Here is a 20,056-nt window from a genome sequence, read left to right on the forward strand (position 1 = left end):
AAAATCTGACCCCCTGACTTCTTCACACCCTTCCACAATCATTCATTTTCCTATGCCTTTCTTTTCAACTCCCCACCTGTTTTCCATCCTTTCACCCCTTTAAACACATTGTTACCCAAGCATTTTCCTCACTGGACCATCCACTCAACCCTTTTATTCTTCCCCCTCCTGTCACTCATTTTATTCCTAACATCCAGTTTTCCCCCCTTGTATTTCAGCTCCCCACAGTCCCACAATGGCACTTTAAAGCCTAAATTTCATCAAATCCCTCCTGCTGCCACTCTCCTCAATGAAATTTTGATTGTCAATAAAAAGGAACTTCTTTAAACTGAATTTGGAAAGATCTCTCACTATTTCTCAATGTGCAATTGTCTTCCTCTATATTTTTCCTCACTAATTTTAGAATCTATATCATACTTTTACCTTCTCTATCAACAAACCACTAGAAAGATAATCACGGCTTAAAATGCACCTTTTGTTTTGAAAACCAGAATATAAAATTCCCTCCTTCCCTCTCTCACCTTTCTCCTTTGCTTCAGTCTGTCATGCACTATTCTCTCATTAACTTGTAAATCCTTTATTTGCTCACTTTAAATTCAACTGACAAGATCATAATACATCTGCTGGTAAAATCCCAGGCTTTAAGGAAAAGATGAGATCTACAGATAGAAACTTTAATAAGGCATAGAAAGATAATTGTATTTTGTATCTTTCTATGCCTTATTAAAGTTTCTATCTGTAGAAAGTTTCTGATGATTTTAATTATGTTATTATTAATGAAGTAATTATTCAGAATCTTAAAACTTTACAAGAAACCTTTTGACTTTACGAATTTAATTTCTGGGAGGAAAGAAATGGCAGGTAACAACAACAATTTGCATTTATATAGCATCTTTAACATAATATCCCAAGAGTTCATAGGAGTATTGACAAACAACATATGACACCAAGCCACATAAGGAGGAACAGGGACAAATGACCAAAAGCTTGGTTCTACTTTAACTTATCTTGAGAAGAAGAAGAAGCAATAGAAAATAACTTCCCTCTTTAATCTTGTTGATAGTGAAGATCAAAAAACACATCTCCAAATCTAAATGAATGGAACAAGCCCTATTTTATGCTGTAATCTGGTTGGTCTGTTATAAACAAGAAAATGCATAATATTTTGTGTATAATTTTGCTTTTAATGTACCTAATGAAACAGTAGAAATGTTTGATTTTTAAAGTTGTGTTTCAAATTGAAAGAATACCATTATTCAAAATAGGCAATCATAATTTGTCAAAAGCCATATTGCCACCTCCACTTCTCTGTTGTGAAACTTGGCTCTTAGCCTTGTCGGTAAGCCACTGCAATCTGTTTGCAACTAATCCAGTAGTTTCTTTTCTCACACACGCAGGTGGTTCTCTTTATCAGATATATCAGTGAACAAAGGGGTTGTTGTAACAATTGCCTCACACAACCATATAGATTAGTTAAGAGACACAGGAGACTGCAGATGATGGAATCTGGAGCAAATAAAATATTCAAATCTTCTACCATCCCTTTGCCTTCACAGATGCTGCTTTACCTGCTGAGTTCTTCCAGCAGTTTAGATTCGTTTTCATAGAAAACAAGAACATATATAATCTTCAAATCTAACTTATCAAATCCACATTACCAAAATGAAGCAAGTGACTAGGTTCACTGAAAATAGATGCATGCATTGGCCTGCCTGCAAAGCAAAGTGCCAAGTTTCATAATAGAGGATTGGAGGTGGCATTATCGCACTTGGAACAACACAACAGGTTACTGAGGACTCAGTTGAAGAGCTGCCTTTGCATCTGGCCATTCTGAGTCATTTGTGAATTGTAAAATTGTGACATTGTAAAAGGTGTACTTTGTTTCATACTTAAATTTGGGGTTTCACCCCTGGCTGTCCTCAGCAAGCAGTGGCCTATGAAAGACTTTCTCAATTTTTAGGATATCATGAAGCTCCTCAAGCCAACTAAGAGCTTTTAATCTGTAATAATTGTTTTAAGTTAAGATACCTTTATTAGTCACATGTACATTGAAACACACAGTCAAATACATCTTTTTGCGTAGTGTTCTGGGGGCAGCCCGCAAATGTCGCCACACTTCCAACGCCAACATAGCATGCCCACAACTTCCTAACCTGTACACCTTTGGAATGTGGGAGGAAACCGGAGCACCTGGCGGAAACCCATGCAGACACGGGGAGGACGTACAAACTCCTTACAGACTGTGGCTGGATTTGAACCTGAGTCACAAGCGCTGTAAAGCATTACGCTAACCGCTACACTACCGCACCTGCCCCTATTGTTATTGTTTTTGCTATTTTATTGTTATTGCTATTTTATTGTTGGAAATATAGTAGCCAGTTTGCACTGGACAAGCTCCCTTAAAGAGCAATGAAACAGGTATTCAGTGTTTGGTGGTTTTATTATTGGTAATGGTTTATTATTGTCACTTGTACCGAGGTACAGTGAAAAACTTGTTTTGGATACCATTCATACAGATCAATTCACCAATACCAATACCAATGTTTGGTGGTTTTATTAATTCACAGGATGTGGGCATTATTGACAAGATCAGCATTCATTGCCTATATCTGAGTTTTCTTGGGCAGCCACTTTCCTAAAGCACCACAATCCATGTTGATGGATAGATTTCCAAGATTTTGATTTAGCAAGGATGAAGGAATGATGATGTATTTCCAAGTCAGGATGGTGTGCGCCTTGAATAGGAAATTCTGTTTGGTAGCTGCCCTTTTCATTCCAAGTTGTAAAGTTTACTAATACAGGAGTACTGTCAGAGACACCACAGCTGGTTATTATGATACATATTGTAAAAGATGGTACACACTGCAGCCATGGTATTTCATTGGTGGAAGGAGCAATGTTGTAATACTGGATGGATTGGCAATGAAGTGGGCAACTTTGTCCAGTATAGGGTTGATTTTATCATTCAATTATGATGAAATTCCAGCACATTTTGAACCTGTGCTCTATCAATGGTGGACAGACTTCTTTGAGGAGTCAGAAATTAAGTCACCCATCCCAAAATTCTTGCTGTTATAGCCATTGTATTTTGGGGCTGGGCTGGTTAAGGTTCAAGCCAAGGGTGACACCTTATTGTTGAAGGTGATCATCAACTGGCACTTGTGGGGCACAGATGTTATTTGCTGTGGACAGCTCAATTTGAATGTTGGGTAGGTTATGCCTCATGTAGGTGTGGACTATTTCATTTGCTGAGGGTTTATGAATGGAACTGAACACTGTACTATCATCAGTGAGCTTTACTGTTTCTAACCTTATTTTGAAGGAAAGTTCACCGATGAAACAGCTGAAGATGGTTGGGCTTAGAACACTCAGTAACATTTCTCACTATTCCTTTTTGTCAGTCAAAATATTTATAACTAGGGCCTCAATGACTAATTTTGTTGAGGGTTCCCCAGAATTCTATTCTCATGCATTTGTGTGGGACAGTAAGATGAATATATGTTTTGTCAATTTTACATGGACTTGTAGAATATTCCGTTTATCCTGGTGATATTTTGTTGTGTTTACAGGTTAATTCTCTCTCTTTTATTTAACTCAGTTTGCAGATCAAGGGCCAAGTTGCAAGGTGTCTTAGTAGCATAATGGGGAAGAAATCATATGGAAGTTGAGCAGTTAATCAACTACAGTACCTTGACAGAGGAGTCAGCCACTCAGCTGGCATGTCTCTTCACTGAAGATTCAAGTTGGAAAATCTCCTTTCAGTAGATGGTGATGAATGACATGACATCCAGACCATCGAGGTAGCTGGCATTATGTAAGCTACTTTTGTGGATCCTTCACTATTGCTGTTGTCCATCCTGTAGCCAATGTGGACACAGATAATTTGATTGGCAGTTAATTACCTGAAGGACAAAGGTGGTAATATCAGAAATAGGAGGAGGAAGAGGCCGTTTGGTCCCTCAAGCCTACTCTGCCATTCAATAAGATCATGACTGATCTACTCCCTCAACACTATTCTCCTGCCCTGTATCTAAATCCTTTCATTCCTCTAATATTCAGAAATCTATCGATCTTTGTTTTAAATGAACTCAATGACTGAGCCTCCACAGCCTTCCAGTTTGAAGAATTACAAAGCTTCATCATCCTCTGAGTATTGGTATTGGTTTATTATTGTCACTTGTACTGAGGTACAGATCAATGCATTACACAGTGCATTGAGGAAGTACCGGGTAAAAACAATAACAGAATACAGAGTAAAGTGTCACAGCTACAGGGAAGTGCATTGCAGGTAGACAATAAGGTGCAAGTTCATAACAAGTTAGATTGTGAGGTCAAGAGTCCATCTCATTGTAAAAGGGAACAGTTCAATACTCATATCACTGTGGGATAGAAGCTGTCCTTGACCCTGGTGGTATGTGCCCTCAGGCTCCTGTATCTTCTGCCTGATGGAAGAGGAGAGAAGAGAGAATGACCCAGGTGGATGGGGTATTTGATTATGCTGGCTGCTTCACCAAGGCAGTGAGAGGTATAGACATGGAGGGGAGGCTGGTCTCCGTGATGTGCTGGGCTGTGTTCACAACCCTCTGCAGTTTCTTGTGGTCCCGGGCAGAGCAGTTGCCGTACCAAGCTGTGATGCATCCAGACAGGATGCTTTCTATGGTGCATCAATAAAGGTTGGTGAGTGTCAAAGGGGACATGCCAAATTGCTTTAGCCTCTTGAGGAAGTAGAGGCGCTGGTGAGCTTTCTTGTCCGTGGTGTCTATGTGGTTGGATCAGGACAGGCTATTGGTGACGTTCACTCTTAGGAACTTGAAGCTCTCAACCCTCTCGACCTCAGCACCATTGATGTAGATAGCTGCATGTACACCACTCCCTATCCTGAAGTCAATTCTTTTGTTTTGCTGACATTGAGGGAAAGGTTGTTGTCAGGACACCATGTCACTAAGCTCTCTATCTCCTTCCTGTACTCTAACTCATCATTATTTGAGATACGGCCACTACGGTGGTATCATCTTCAAACTTGTAGATGGAGTTAGAGCAGAATCTGGCCATGCAGTCGTGAGTGTATAGGGAGTAGAGTAGAGGGCTAAGGATGCAGCCTTGTGGGGCACCAGTGTTGAGAATAATCGTGGCAGAGGTATTGCTGCCTGTCCTCACTGATTGTGGTCTGTTGGTCAGAAGTCGAGGATCCAGTTGCAGAGGGAGGTGTTGAATACCAGGTCTTGTAGTTTGGTGATGAGTTTGCTTGGAATTATTTTATCTTAGAGTTATACAGCACGGAAACAGACCCTTCGGCCCAACTGGTCCATGCCAACCAAGTTGTCTACTTGAGCTGGTCCCATTTGCCTGCATTTGGCCCATATTCTTCTAAACCTTTCCTATCCATGTACCTGTCCAGATGTCTTTTAAATGTTGTAATTGTACCTACTTCTACCACTTCCTCTGGCAGCTTGTTCCACATACCCACCGTCCTCTGTGTGATAAACCTGCTCCCACCCTTTTAATCTTTCCCCTCTCACCTTAAATCTGTGCCAGAGAAACAAAGGACTGCAGATGCTGGAATCTAGATGAGAAACACGATGATGCTGGAGGAACTCAGCAGGCCAGGAAGCATCTGTGGAGAAAAGCAGGCGGTCAACATTTCGGGTCAGGACCCTTCTTCAGGACTGAAGATAGGAAAAGCGGAAGCCCAATATATAGGAGGGAAAAGCAGAGCAGTGATAGGTGAACAAAAGAGGGGAGGTGGGGTGGGCACAGGGTGGTGATAGGTGGATGCAGGTAAGGGTGGTGACAGGCAGGTGCGGGGGAGGAGGAGAGATCAGATCCACCAGGGCATGGGTCAAAGGAGAGAAAAAAAGGGGGTTAGAAAAAAGAGGCATGGTGGGGGAGGGGGAGGAAGGGGTGTGGGTGTTACTTAAAGTGGGACCATGAATTATAGTATTGAAGGCGGAGCTGTAGTCAATAAACAATAGTCTAACGGTGTGGCAATTTCTGAGTGAGACAATTTCTCCTCATTTCAGACCTAAGTGGTCTATCCCTTTGAGATTGACCCACTAGTTCTAGACATCTTGTCCTATGGGAAGCATCCTCCCTGAATCCAGCCTGTTGAGCATTCTAAGTACTTAATATGTCTCAGTGAGATCACTTCTTATTCCTCTAAACTCTGACCACATGCTGATGTTCTTCCAAACTGAGAGCACACAACTGTCTATCCAATTCTCAATGCCTGCTGTGATCGTATGGTGGAGAAGCAAACAGCGCCGTCTGAAACTGCAAAATTCCAACCATCCACGGTCACTAGTCAATGAGACGTGATATTTGTTCTTGCTGTGGTTGCATTTAATGGTATATTGGTCAACAACAATGCCATTTTTTGAGGAACTCTTGATACCTAACGTCAAGCAGGGCTTGGACCTCTAACTTGTTGTCTGACAATCGACCAATAACTATCAAGCAGGGATGCACATTGTGTGGTGTGAAGTAGATGAACTTGTGACACAACAGAAGCCAAGCTGATCAGAATTTGATTTCATTTTATTTATATAAGTAGTTGTCTCAATACTGGACAATGTAATAACTCAATTGACTTCATCAACAATTTAAAACATTTAGTTAACATCAGACTTAATAGGCCTAGACATTGGGCATGACTGTGCTTTTCTAATTACAACTATCTGCTATTTCAGCCAGCATTGCAATAGCTTCACTGTCACTCTGGTTAGGTACTGCAGTGCCATGTTCATGCATTTTCTTGTATGATAATGTACTTGTTTACAGAACATCAAAACAACATCAGTTAAATTCTAAAGCTGTTTATTGTAGACCTATGCAAGTTTGGACAAGTTGACCTGTTGTCTTCAATTTCTCAGGCAAATTTCTCTTTCCTTTCTGAATCATTGGGTTCTCTTTCCATTCTATGATACTCTTTCTAGCTTAAGAGATCAGTGAAGTGCCCCAAATTGTCTCCACCCGATGACTTTAATCCGAAGTACGACATGGTGGCACAGCAGCTAGTGCTGCTGCCTCACAGCTCCAAGGATTTGTGGAGATTGCATTCTTTCTGTGACCACGTGGGTCTCCCACGGGTATCCCAAAGCCATGCCGGTACTGTGCATTACCCCCTAGTGTAGGATCATAGCGAAAAGAATGAAAGAGTGGATAGGCATGTATGAGAATGAATTGCAGAATGCAGAGAAATGGGAGTTGAATGAGACTGATGAGATTACTACCCTGGGAACTAACATGGATCCGGCGGGCTGAATGGCTTCATTTTGTGTCATCATGAGAAGATCATTTTCCTTCATCGTGCACAGGACAAATGCCACCGTCCGTTGAAAACCAATCCCTATCTATTCATGGGAAGACAATGAGGTAGTTTGATGATTTTGATCTCTCTTCCCTCTCGCATCATGTTGCATTTTCTTAAGCACATCCTTCTCAACCCTACTACAGTGGAGGAATAAAGCGGAGGTTGCCTTCAATAATTGACTGCTCATTGCAGTGACTACTCCGCTAACTTTCATTAAATTAGCACTAGGAGACCTCTGACTCATTTCGTGTTTCGGTTTGACATCCAAGCCGGTTTGGCGTCACACTTTCCGAGTTGAATTCTTGCGCAACGTCGTATCATAGTTTTTAGCTCTAGCTCGCTCTGCTAAAGATGCTGGGGAGGTGGTATCTCTAAACTATAGCCCCACCCTTTTCGCCGTGAACATCAGTCTAAAAACCCAAATCCCCCTGCAGCCAATTTGCAAGCGACCTGATCTGGAAGCTCCTGCAACGCCACGGCCGGATGATTGACAGGTCTGCGCTGTGCTGTACAGGACGCGAACAATCGAGCCTCCGCTTGTGAGCACCAGAGGATTGGGGCGTGGTCATCACCCAGAACCGGGTGGGCGGGGCTGCATTGGGGGCCTGGCTGAACGACGAGTGAGTGGCAGGAGCAGGTCGGCCGGCAGCGGGCACTTAAAGAGCCCGGGCAGCGGGAAGAGCAGATTACGAGCGGGACGAGCTTATGCCCCACACGCAAAAGTGCATTTTGCATTTCATCTACCTCACGGGGCGGCTGGAAACTTATTTATTTATTGGGGAGGGGAAGGGAGGAGTTCTGCTGTAAGGGGAGGTGCATTTCAATCATTTTGTGTTTCCTCCGCCGCCTCCTTGTGCTTGTTGCAGCCTCGAAGCGCGCCTGCCCGCTGAGTTTTTGCAGCCTGCTCCGGGGGCGAGATGCACACCACCCAGAAGGACACCACTTTCACCAAGATCTTCGTCGGCGGGCTACCCTACCACACCACCGACGCGTCGCTCCGCAAGTACTTCGAGGTCTTCGGCGACATCGAGGAAGCGGTGGTGATCACCGATCGGCAGACCGGCAAGTCTCGCGGCTACGGTTTTGTAAGTACCCCAGCTCAGGAGAAGGGTTTGAAGGTTAAACTGCAACAGTTAATGAACGATAGGCAGCAAACGAACCTTGCTTGTAGGAGTCCACGATACCGCATTGTCTTATTGTTGCTGAGCATTCCCGGGCTGTTCTGCTTTTTTTTTGTTTAACTGACGCCGGGTTGTATCCCCGGTTGCTTTACCTTGCATTCAGGTGACCATGGCTGACCGGGCGGCGGCGGAGCGTGCATGCAAAGATCCCAATCCCATCATCGACGGCAGGAAGGCCAATGTCAACCTGGCGTACCTGGGGGCGAAACCTCGGATCATGCAGCCAGGTGAGTGGGTGCGGATCAGGAACTCGAGACTCCACCAAAAAAGGGTTTAAATTAAATTAAAAGCAAACGTCTTGCAAACAGAGGAAAAAACCACTTGCCTCCCTCCCCCTTTTTAAGTCACGTTAGGAAATTAATCTGGGTACTGTGCATTGCAATAGATGATCAAAGCACTTGTGGTAACTGCATGTCAGTTTCATGCATGCACTGTTTCCATTTGTAACGATTGAATCTGGTTGCCTTGACAGGTTTCGCTTTCGGAGTACAGCAGATTCACCCCGCTTTTGTACCCAGGCCTTATGGGTAAGTGTCGTTCCTCTCCCGCTGCTGTTAATAACCGGTTTCCGTTCCACTTAAAGGCAGATATATTTACACCTTTAACGTCTTCCGACTTCACAGACCTGTGATTAATTAAACGCTGCATCTCAACGCTGCACTTAGAGTGAAAGCCAGCTAGAAAGTGATTAGTTGTCTATTTAGCTAACTATCCTCACTCTGTCATAGGACTGATATAGTTAAACATCCTTCACCAATGACCAACCTAAACTTTTAGAGAGAAAAAGACCTATTGTGCTTTGAAATCTCTCAACGAGTCAAGTTCTGAAAGCGATTCCGTTCAGCCAGCCAGTCATCCAAACACAATACCTTTTTGGTGCTGTACAACGGTGTTATGTACTTATTTTAACAGGTCGACTTTGCCCCCTTTTGGCTTGACTCAATTCTATGTATTTCTTTCTGATCTGACAGGGATCGTTTACAGTTAAGATAACATGATGATGAGAGAAGGATTTGATGATATGAGGTGGAATAGTTACCGAATGAGCAGATCTTAAACTGTAACCAGTAGACTCAAACAAGCTAAAAATGGTGATTAACTGTTGCATGTATGTTATTTCTTAAAGTGTAATAGAGCTGCGTGTGCTTTTTACTTTTAATGAAGTGGTGTTTAGAGCTAAACGAGTAAATTGCGTGCTTTTTAATGAAGAGAGCTGTAGTGAGGACTTTTCTGGAGTTTTCTTTGTTCAAGAGTGTTGATTTGTTTTGCCATTGTGAGCAAGGGGTCCCACTTTATTTTGCTTTGTTGCTGTAGCCTGATTTCCAGTTTAACAATTCAGTTTCTGGGTTGTAGTGAGTGCTAAATCTTGTGTGACTTTATTTTTTGATTACCAAATCCACTCTTTGCGTGCATGTTGCGATGTTTTTTTTAAATTTTATCTTGGTTTGGTTGTTTTTTTTTGTTAACACAAGTGCTTTCATTGTATGTTCTATAAAGTCTTGGATACAGTAATCCATAATTATTCGCAACATCGTAATTAAGCATGATTTCCAAGTGCTACATTTTCCAAAAGAGATTTTGTATGTTGGGTCCATCTAATGCTAGGCTAGGTACCATACCTCATCGTAGTAAAAATATGTGACTCTACACATAGCACTTCTCTGTTTGCCCAATGGACATAATCACTTTAAAAGTTTAAAAAATTTTAAAGCCAAAATTTTTACATTCATATTTTAAATAGTACATACAAACATTACCTGCACATTGTCTTGAATGAGTCCATTTAAAGTTCAGAATATGTGTGAGGGGAAAACTATCGTACTTTTCTTTTTACCCATGATTTTTGGCCAACTATGTCATATTTTGTGTATTTAAAATGTTTTTTAGGGATGGCAGAAAATAAGAAATGAGCAACTGCAAACCCCATAATAAAGTTATTCATAAGGTGTGCATTTAAAATAAGAGCGCACACAATGTGAGTCTGCTAATCTGCTTTTTCCCCCATGAATAAATGATGACATAACAATAAGTTCAGTAAATAATGAATAAGTAAAGCAATGATGCAGGTGGAAAATACCAAGTGGCTTTAACTTTTAAAAGGTGGTGCGGTTATTTCATTATATACTGATATCTGAAGGTCTCATCTAATTTTTATAAGTACAGATCCAATTTAACAAAAGTTCTTTTACATCAATCCACCTGTCCAAATCAATCTAATTTACAAGAATTACTAGATTAAAATACTTGATGTCCAATTATTCAGATCACTTCAAAATCTTTTTCTTCTTCCAAATAATAACTGTGCAGAATTTGAGACCAAATCCAATTGGATCATCATTATTGACATCATAATGCATTTGGTATGGTAAAAATGTCAATTCTGTGTGTTTGTCTTGAATTATAGATTGGACAATTTTTGATCATGACCCTTGTGGGTTACATAAGGAAAGTTGCTCATTTTACCTTATACAGATATTCCTCTTCTTTTGATAGATCCCTTAAGCAGAAAATTAAAAATAGAGTAGGGAGTCATACTGCAGCCTGTCTTGTCAGTCAGCCAGTGTGAAATGGCACAGGCTGGGGAGTGTGCTAAGAGTTCCCTTGAGTTTGAAAGAGAATGACCCTTGGGAGCTCAGGTTTCACGTTCCAGCACCTGTTCAGTTTTCAGTGGATTTCAAGCAAAAGTCCAACAACTCTTGCCCCAACACAAATAGGCTTACTAGTGTCGGATGAAGGGCTGACTTTTGTGCATCTAACACAACAGCAATGAGTACCAAAAATTCTGTCCAGTGTTAGTTTGCACATAGTATAAAATCACACTGGATCCAATTGGGGAAGGTGGGGAGAATCGTATGTGATACCATGATGAAACCAGAACTAAAATATGGAGAAATGGATAGAGGGGGCTTTTATTTTTCTCTCAAATAGAAGATTGAATGGTGACTTTATAAGTTTGATTCTTGTAGATAGTCTAAATCCAAGGGCCATTATTATAAGAGTTGCCAATAAGTCCATGAGTAATCAAAGGGAGACTATTTTGCTCAGTGGTGAGAATATGAAATTCACCATCTATTGGAGTGTTTATGGTAACTAGCACAGGTACATTTAGGGGTAATCCAGATAAGGATATGACAAATACAGGAATATAAGAATATGTTGATAATTTGATTGTGGACTGGGAAGAGACTGGTGTGGAGCGTAATTGAGCCAAGTAATCTACTTGTACTCTAAATTCAATATTTATGCACGTGAAAAATCTTGGATTCTAATCAATGTGCTTTAATTACCATTTGGTGAATGTGGCTTAACTCAAAGAAATTATTTCTCAAGTTCTGAAATGTAAGTTTATAATTGTCATCTGTCGTGGAATATTTAGTAATATCCAGTATAAAAGCCACAGTAATGACTGAACTCGTGTACAGGGCATTATTTGTAACTACAACAGAAAATGTATTCTGTTTAAAATGTCAGTTTTCACTAGGGAATGCTAACAGCACTTTATTTACATCTCACAACAAGTTACCTTTTTTTCGCAACAAGTATTTATTTACTTAAGTACTCATTGACATTTCCTTTTGTTTCTGTTTTGCTCTATGAATAGTATGTTTTGCTGATATAGCGGGATGGCACATTAGATAGGCGACTGATTCCTTTCTGTTGTGTGGGATGATCTAGGGCAGTGGAACTTAATTCTCAACCTCATGATTGGTATAGTTTTAGCTCATGGAAGCCTCCTATTTCAGTTGACTCTTGCAATATTGGGTGATCTGGCAGCTCAGCAATCAGTATATATTCAAGCTGGGAAATCTCCATAATAGTGCATCATGTAACAAACAGGCTATTAGCCTGGCCACTGCTAACCTCCACATGATCCTCATGAGCAGCTTCGTCACTGAAGCTAGACAGAGTGGAGCTGGGAAGCAAGTAACAGAATGAATGGCAAGCTGGTGATAAAATGGAGTGCACAGGTTACAATTAGTTATTCAAAGTCTAGTTTATTGTCATATGCACAAGTACATGTACGCACAGGTGCAATGAAAAACTTACTTGCAGCAGCATCACAGGCACATAGCATCATATAAATAGCATTCACAAGAAAAACCTAAATTAAATATGTTATACACAATTTTTACAAGAAAAAACAAATTAGAACAAAAAAAAAGTCCATTTTAGTTAAAAGTGGTCATAGTATTGTTAAACTGTAGTGATTAGGGTTGTGCCGGTTGGTTGAAGGGAAGTAGCAGTTTCTTGTACCTGATGTTGTGGGACTTCAGGCTTCTGTACCTTGTGCCCAATGGTAGCAGTGAGAATATTGCATGGCCTGACTGGTGGGGATCTTTAGATGTCTTGAGGCAGCGCCTCCTGTAGATACTACCGGTGGTGGGGAGGGTTATAACCGTGATGTATTGGGCAGAGTCGAACAAATGGTGGAAAACTGTCATCTGCAAGAGTCAGAATCAGGATTGGCCCTGACTCCACAATTCTTAGCTGTGTACATAAATAATTTGAATCAGAATCAGGTTTATTTTCACTGACATGTCTTGAAACGTTGTTTTGCAGCAGCAGTACAATGCGAGACATAAGATTACTATAAGTTACAAAATAAATAGTGCAAAAAAAATGAATAACGAATCTGTGTTCATGAGTTCATGGACCATTCAGAAATCTGTTGGTAGAGGGGAAGAAGCTGTTCCTAAGTCATTGAGTGTGGGTCTTTGGGCTCCTATATCTCCTCCACAATGGTAGTAATGAGAAGAGGGCATATCCCAGGTGGTGAGGGTTCTTAGTGATGGACGCTGCCTTCTTGAGGCACCACTTCTTGAAGATGTCATCGATGGTGGGGAGGGTTGTGTCCATGATGGAACTGGCTGAATCGACAACCCTCGTCAGAACTGAGGAAGGATCCTGACCCAAAGCATTGACTGCCTGCTTTTCTCCACTGATGCTGCCTTGACTGTTGAGTTCCTCCAGCATCATTGTGTTTTTCATCATTGAAGAGCAGAAAGATCTGGGGTGTTGTTATTCTAATCAGTAAGAATAACAACATAGTTTAATAATGCCACTATTTTAAAACAATGGAAATAAAACTCTGGGGTTTACTTCTAGAGCGGCAAAAATTGCAAAGTGGGTAAACTGTGTTAAATATTTGTAGTACCTAGGTTAAAGTACACTTGAGAGTTTGGATTTCCATATTATAAGGAGATTATAGAAAAATTGGAATTGATGCAAAATAAGATTTACTGGAAGTATGCCAGAATTGAGAAGTTGTATGAGTTTGGGGGCTGGGGGGGGGGTGATGAACAAGCATGGACTTTTTTTTCCTCCAGAGAATAAAAGACTGAGGGGCAACCTGGCTTTAAGAGTAGGAAAGGTTTAAATAATATAGCTGTTGTGTTCTGCTTGTGGACTAGATCTGAACAGATGCCACAAGTATGAAGTAGCTAAAAAATCTGAAAGAGAATTTGAAACAAAACTCTTTACCCAGCAGTTAGTTAGAATGTGGAATTTGTTACCACAAGGAGTGATTAATTAAATAGCTTAAGAGGCATTTAAAGAGAAGTTAGTCAAACAGATAAAGGAGAAACAAATGGAAGGTTGTGTTGATGAGAGGTTCATGTCGATGCCAAGCAATGGCATGAACCAGCTGCAACAGATACCCTTTTTCTATGACTGCATGATGAAATGGACTTGCCCACAGATACTGCAAGGTTCACCTTCAAGTTTCTTGCGTGTGTCCATTATTCTGTGACTCCCTGATCGGAGAGAAGAACCCCAAAGGCCAGCCTCCAGTGGATAGAAATTGCCAGATGTACTGCTTGATGTGATCCAGGTACATTGCTGATGTGGTGATGACTATATTTTATCTTACCTGAAGTAAGACATTTAATATATTTATACCAGCAATTTGAGGTGCCATGTTTACTAAGCATGAAACAGTAATTTTGTAGTATTAGTGTAGCAACTTGTCACAAAGTCCAGCAAAGCTGAGAGTATTAAGGAGGGAACTAGAAAGCTTTGGGGCCTAGAGAACTGTAGGTACCAAAGTTGAAGCAATAGAAATCAAGGCTATGTGAGTGCCTAGAATTTGATGAATGACGTGACCTTGAGAAGGTTGGAGGTGATGGTTATTTTTAAAAAAAAAAGGAGGGATGAGACTTTGGAAAGATTTTGAAATAACTTCACTAAATTAGGAGTCAACATGGATAATCAAGAACAAGGGTGGCAGCTGAACAAAATTTCGTCTATGTTTGGGTCCAACTTAAGAATTTTAAGTATGAGTTCTTCCAAAGGATGTCTGTTTTCCCCTTTCACACCACAGGACCTGCAATGGTATGTTATCGCATTATAGACCCAGAATACCTTAAAGGGACAACACTGACTATTTTAAGTACTTTCAACTTGTATGTGAAATATAAAACACATTTTATTTTGAAAACCATTCTGCCTCATTTTATTGTTCAGCTGACTACTTGTAATGTGCTTGCTGTTGCTTAATACAGTCATCAGTCTTTAGTTGGTTGAAGAATTGTTTTAATGAACTAGCAGAATTCCAGTTTGTACATGTGTTGAACTGCAGTCATCTGTAATTGTTGGGAGGTTGAATAATTGAACAAAGCTGTAAGATTGAGTTTGTGAAGCTGTAACCTCGTCAAACACTAACTGTATGACAGATCTTTACAATGCTAACTTTATAATCATAGCAATACCTGACAAATTGGTGTCTGTAAAGTATTGTAAGTGACAGAGTTTGAATCCCAGCCTTGACATTATTTGAATACTGCTATTGTCATTTGAATACTAAGCAGGATATTGCATATTAGTGGACTATTCTGCATGGAAGAAGGAAGATAAAAGCTGCCTTGTGTTGCTTAAGCCTTATTTTGACTGGCAAACACTATCTTCAGGCTAGACTGCTCTTCCTCTGATTGAGGATGGTAGGAAAGGCAACAGTGATCAGTGAGGAGCTTTAAAAAAAACTACCTATGTCCAACACATTCCGATTAATTAAGAGAACTTAATTTTATTTCATAGTAACTTGAAACCTTGTTATTGTTATTCAAAGTGTGCTTTATTGCATGAAATAAATCAAAAGCCATATCTTTAATAAGGTAATATCAGCGTGCAGGTTTATGTACACCATATGAAGAAGGTACTTAATTTGCCTGATCTTTTGGGTGTGGTTCATGAGCCTTTGCTTCTAAATTGGATTCCAGTGTTCCATGCAGAACTCCTCATGCCACAGTTCAATCATCATAAATGTGGACCAGATGAAAGGCCCCTTTGCAATTAAAGGAAAATTATAATTTTTCAGTCTGATTCAGCATTTTTGGCAGTTAACAGGCATGCAGGTTCCAGGGCCTACAGTGGTTAAATGTTAATTATCAATACACTTCAGTGATGCTATGACCACAGAGACCAGTGTTAAGGTGAGAATGCTATTGTGATTTTTTTTAAGTTGCCACTGAGTGTTGTTAAGATGTTTTTGAAAAAATAATGATGAAAACAAATAGATTTTCAATAATAACTCCTTAATGATTGTAATCTCATCTACCATGAATTAGAAAGTGCTGCTAGACTTCTAGGTTAAAAGCAATTGATGTACTTGGCCAGTAATAGCTTCTCAGCATCTTATTCACAAAATACCTGAATAATTATGTGTTCCTTCCATATAGACAACACTGAATTTTATTACACACTGAATAATGCAAAGGATTGTTGGGCTAATTCTAAAAGAAGAAAATTACTCCTTCCATTACCCTTAAACTGGGAAAGTAAATGCCATTGTGCTTCTGACAACAGCACCTGTGCTGAATTGGACTTGCCAGCCAACTGCCAATGATCTTTACAGCTACATACATAGAAGTAAAATGGATTTGCCACTTATGAATAAAACAGGACTGCAAGGCAACATGACTGAAAAAGTTGCAAGTAACTGTTGCCATAGGGATCGTAACAAATCATCTAATGTAAAATGAGCTTATAGCTGTGTCCATCCAGCTGCTTGTTGACCAAATCAGTGGATTTCAAAGTTCAGTTCATTCTCACTACTAGATGATGGAGAGTCAAGGTTACTGCTGAACTAATATAATCACCTTCTACACTGGACCTTGAGATGACATGTACATTGCACTGTTTTGGAGTATGGGGTATATAGAGCTATTTGTTGAACTCCTTTCTGAATACCTCATGGATTAGAGCAACTCAAAGATGTAGGTTACCTATCCCTGAAAATATGTACATTATCTTTCTGAAAACAATTGTGTAATTTTCCTTTAGTCTCTACAGTCAAATTTTTCCCTCTCACCTTGACTTGTTTTCCTTTCATCCCCCAATCTTTGTCTTTTAGTGTCTTTTTTTTCTTTTGCGTGTCATTAGGTGGATCGTTGCAGCCATCTGATGGGGTCCAGGTCCTTATGTTTCCGCTTTGCCCAAGGACTTCCTGTGACCTTTTCCTAGAATGTAATGCACATGTACTGGGGTTCAGTGCTGTGTTTTTTTTTTAATAGTGTCTGTTGCTCCCCTATTGGAGCCTCATTGGTGACAAGTGAGAGCCTCACTAGATTTCATGTGTAGAGTGATCTTGCCGTGTGACCATTTGTTTCACCTTGTGGCCTTTGTTTGGTACCTTTTTTTAATTTTGTTTGGTTTTTTTTGCCTGTGTTTTTTTAATTAGGGTGATGGGGTTGTGGATCTGTGAGATGATATGATATTAATGAGTGCTGAGAACTGCATAGCATCACATAGGGTTGCCATGATATTTTTATAACTAATAATGACAAAAATACCAACAGAAGTTCATCGATGTTATAGTGAACTATTGTCAAGGAAATTACTTGAATTTTGAATTTTCAGAAATTGCCCAAAAACCTGGTGGCATATGCAAGTTGCAGAATATTGGTAATTTTCTTGGTGTTATTTTTGTTCTCAGCTTGTGCTGCTAGAAGTAGTATACATTCTCTTTACTAACTAAATGAAATGGGTAATGATAAAGTACAAAATACCAACATTTGCATTGATCAGTTTTAATGCACAAATGTTTCTATTTCTAATCACATTGTATTTTAAGTTGTGGCCAAAAATTTCCATAATCTCTTGCACCTATTCAAAAAATTAAACAATGGATAATTAAACCTTCCCTTATTGTGGCAACCCTATATGCACAATAACATCTAGAAACTTAAAAAAAAATCAGTGTGGACAAATCAAGCTGGAAGTGCTGCTGGCCATTTCTTTACTGGTGTTTTTCTTCCTTATTCCACAGGATTCCTGCTCACTATGTCTACCCACAGGCCTTTATGCAACCTGGAGTCGTCATCCCACATGTCCAACCTGCAGCTGCTGCGTCTCCTTACATCGACTACACGGGGACTGCATACGCGCAGTATTCTGCAGCCACAGCTGCTGCTGCTGCAGCCGCTGCCTACGAGCAGTATCCGTACGCTGCTTCCCCTGCTGCCGCAGCAGCGGCTGCTGGTTACGTCACTGCCGCCGGGTACAGTTATGCGGTGCAGCAGCCCATGCCCAGTGCAGCTCCTGGGGCTGCTGCTGCTGCAGCCTTCAGCCAATACCAGCCCCAGCAGCTGCAGACAGACCGCATGCAATAACAATGGGACAATTTTTTCAAAACGGAAACCTAAAAGTGCACACTACTTTTAGAATCTGGATAACCACCATATATTCCATAACTCCCCAACCAATTACAATTACAGCAACAGATAATGGACATGGGGGTGGGGGTTAAAGTATTCTACTTTCTGATAAGAGAAAAATATTTTTCCAGCTTTTGATTACTGCAAACAGTTGTGCTATATATTGTCATAATAGGAGAAGATGGAACAGCAGAAAAAATGTTTTTTTTTTGTTTACGATCAAGAAAATCTTTTAAGATACAAGTCCAAAGCTTTCAACCAGTCTGCAACTTAACATGCATTAACAACGGGACATAACATAGTATAATTGCTTTGTGAACACTGTTTCTTCATCAGGGAAATCGCTGCAATACTTTCAGCCTGTACCAACTGCAGGAGCTGCATGCAATAACACTGCAACATGCAATAATAATAATTTAAAAATATGAAATGTGCACATCAGGGGGTTAGTGAGATACAGAGACAATTCTACACTATGGTAATGACTACCGTTTGAATTTTAAAGCACTGAATGTCATTCTCTTCTTTTTAAACTCTGACCTATGCAAAGTATTTGGGATATCTGAAGTCTCTCTCGGGCATCGAACAATCAAAGCATATGACCATGTGGCGTGATCGACAGGCACCGAAGTTATTTATTTTTTAATGCATTGTTCACTAATATGCATGAATGGAACTCTGAGCAGGTGATCTGGATTTAATGCACAGAACAGCTGTGCGGACAATCAATAAGGCAGACAGTTCTGGAAATACACATCACTTGTGCGTGTTTGATGACCTGTCACATTTTAATCCCTCCCGTCCTGTTACACTTTTCGGGAAACTTTAACCGCTGCTGTCAGCACTTCGGATTCTGAAATCAGATCAGTCCCTGACAATAACAGTCTCCACTTTCCGTTTTATTGCATCTGTCCATGGTCATTGATTGAAAGTAAAAAAGGAAAGAAAATTGTGAATTTTAAGTCATTGGTTGAAACTGTGCCTTAGAAAATTATTATAAACCTATTTTAAAATTATTTATTGTAAATGTTTTTACAATCCTGCGCACTATAGAAGGGAAAATAAGTGCGAAACTGTGTATGTATTCAGCTCATTGCAGATAAATTATTAAGTAGGTATTAGTTTATATTGTTAAACTATATCAATCTTCAAAATGTTGACTCCAGTTTATTTAAAATATTTCTATGACGCACTATTTGGTGGTATTATCTTGACAGTTGTCAATTTTAGGATATTAAATTAATATTTACTCTGAAGTGTTTCTTTCTAATGTTATTAGCTGCACACATACAGACCTCTGACTATAGAAACATTTAACTTTCGAATTTTTGTTGAAGTATTTCAAACTATTATTAAGCTTTGTGGATAGTTTTAACTGCCTCTGCCTATTTCTAATTCTCAATTGCTTGCTGACTTAAATGTTTCTATTCTTACATGTGCTGCAAACAGGTCATTTTTCTAAATTTTGATTTTTATATATATACTTGAGGGGGGAAAATAATCTAAGATTTTCTTACAAGGGCAAAAAAAACAAGGTTTTTGAAGACTTTTTTCATGTTGCTGAACTATAGTATTCTTCAAATCTTAATCTTCGTAAAACTATTACTATCATGTTTCTATAACTGTAAACTGCTTTATAATATATCAATATTCTCCTCTACTAAATATGTTCAAAATAAAAAAGATTAAAAGTTGGCTGATGCTATTTGTTTTACTGGTAGTTTATATTACAGCTGTTTTACTTTGAATATTCAAATCTTTTTATCATTGAAGTGTGGATGGAGTAAAAGATCAAAACTAATCTTCAGGAGACAAAAGAAAACTGAAGGGACTTTGATTCAATTATCCTTTTTAAGTCTTTTATTTCTAGTGGGTTCTGTGGAAGCTAATGCAGGGAGACCTTGCCCTGATGAAGG

General features: G+C 39.8%; 1 protein-coding gene across 4 annotated transcripts in view; it reads left to right on the forward strand.

The window, feature by feature from the left end:
- The window catches only part of rbm24a (RNA binding motif protein 24a), a 146,550-nt gene extending 126,762 nt beyond the window's left edge, over window positions 1-19,788 (forward strand). For 3 of the 4 annotated variants that reach the window (XM_052015438.1, XM_052015437.1, XM_052015436.1), the window contains exons 2-5: window positions 8,176-8,394; window positions 8,594-8,717; window positions 8,963-9,017; window positions 17,753-19,788. In XM_052015438.1, coding sequence (XP_051871398.1) covers window positions 8,227-8,394; window positions 8,594-8,717; window positions 8,963-9,017; window positions 17,753-18,095 — 690 coding nt within the window. In that variant the 5' untranslated portion in view covers window positions 8,176-8,226 and the 3' untranslated portion in view covers window positions 18,096-19,788. Of the gene's footprint in view, window positions 1-5,635; window positions 5,647-8,175; window positions 8,395-8,593; window positions 8,718-8,962; window positions 9,018-17,752 lie in introns of those variants that run through there. The other variant, XM_052015439.1, reaches the window with a different exon arrangement.
- Window positions 19,789-20,056: the final 268 nt, after the last annotated feature.

This window comes from Pristis pectinata, chromosome 5 (genome assembly GCF_009764475.1).
Source record: "Pristis pectinata isolate sPriPec2 chromosome 5, sPriPec2.1.pri, whole genome shotgun sequence".
NCBI classification, from domain to species: domain Eukaryota; kingdom Metazoa; phylum Chordata; class Chondrichthyes; order Rhinopristiformes; family Pristidae; genus Pristis; species Pristis pectinata.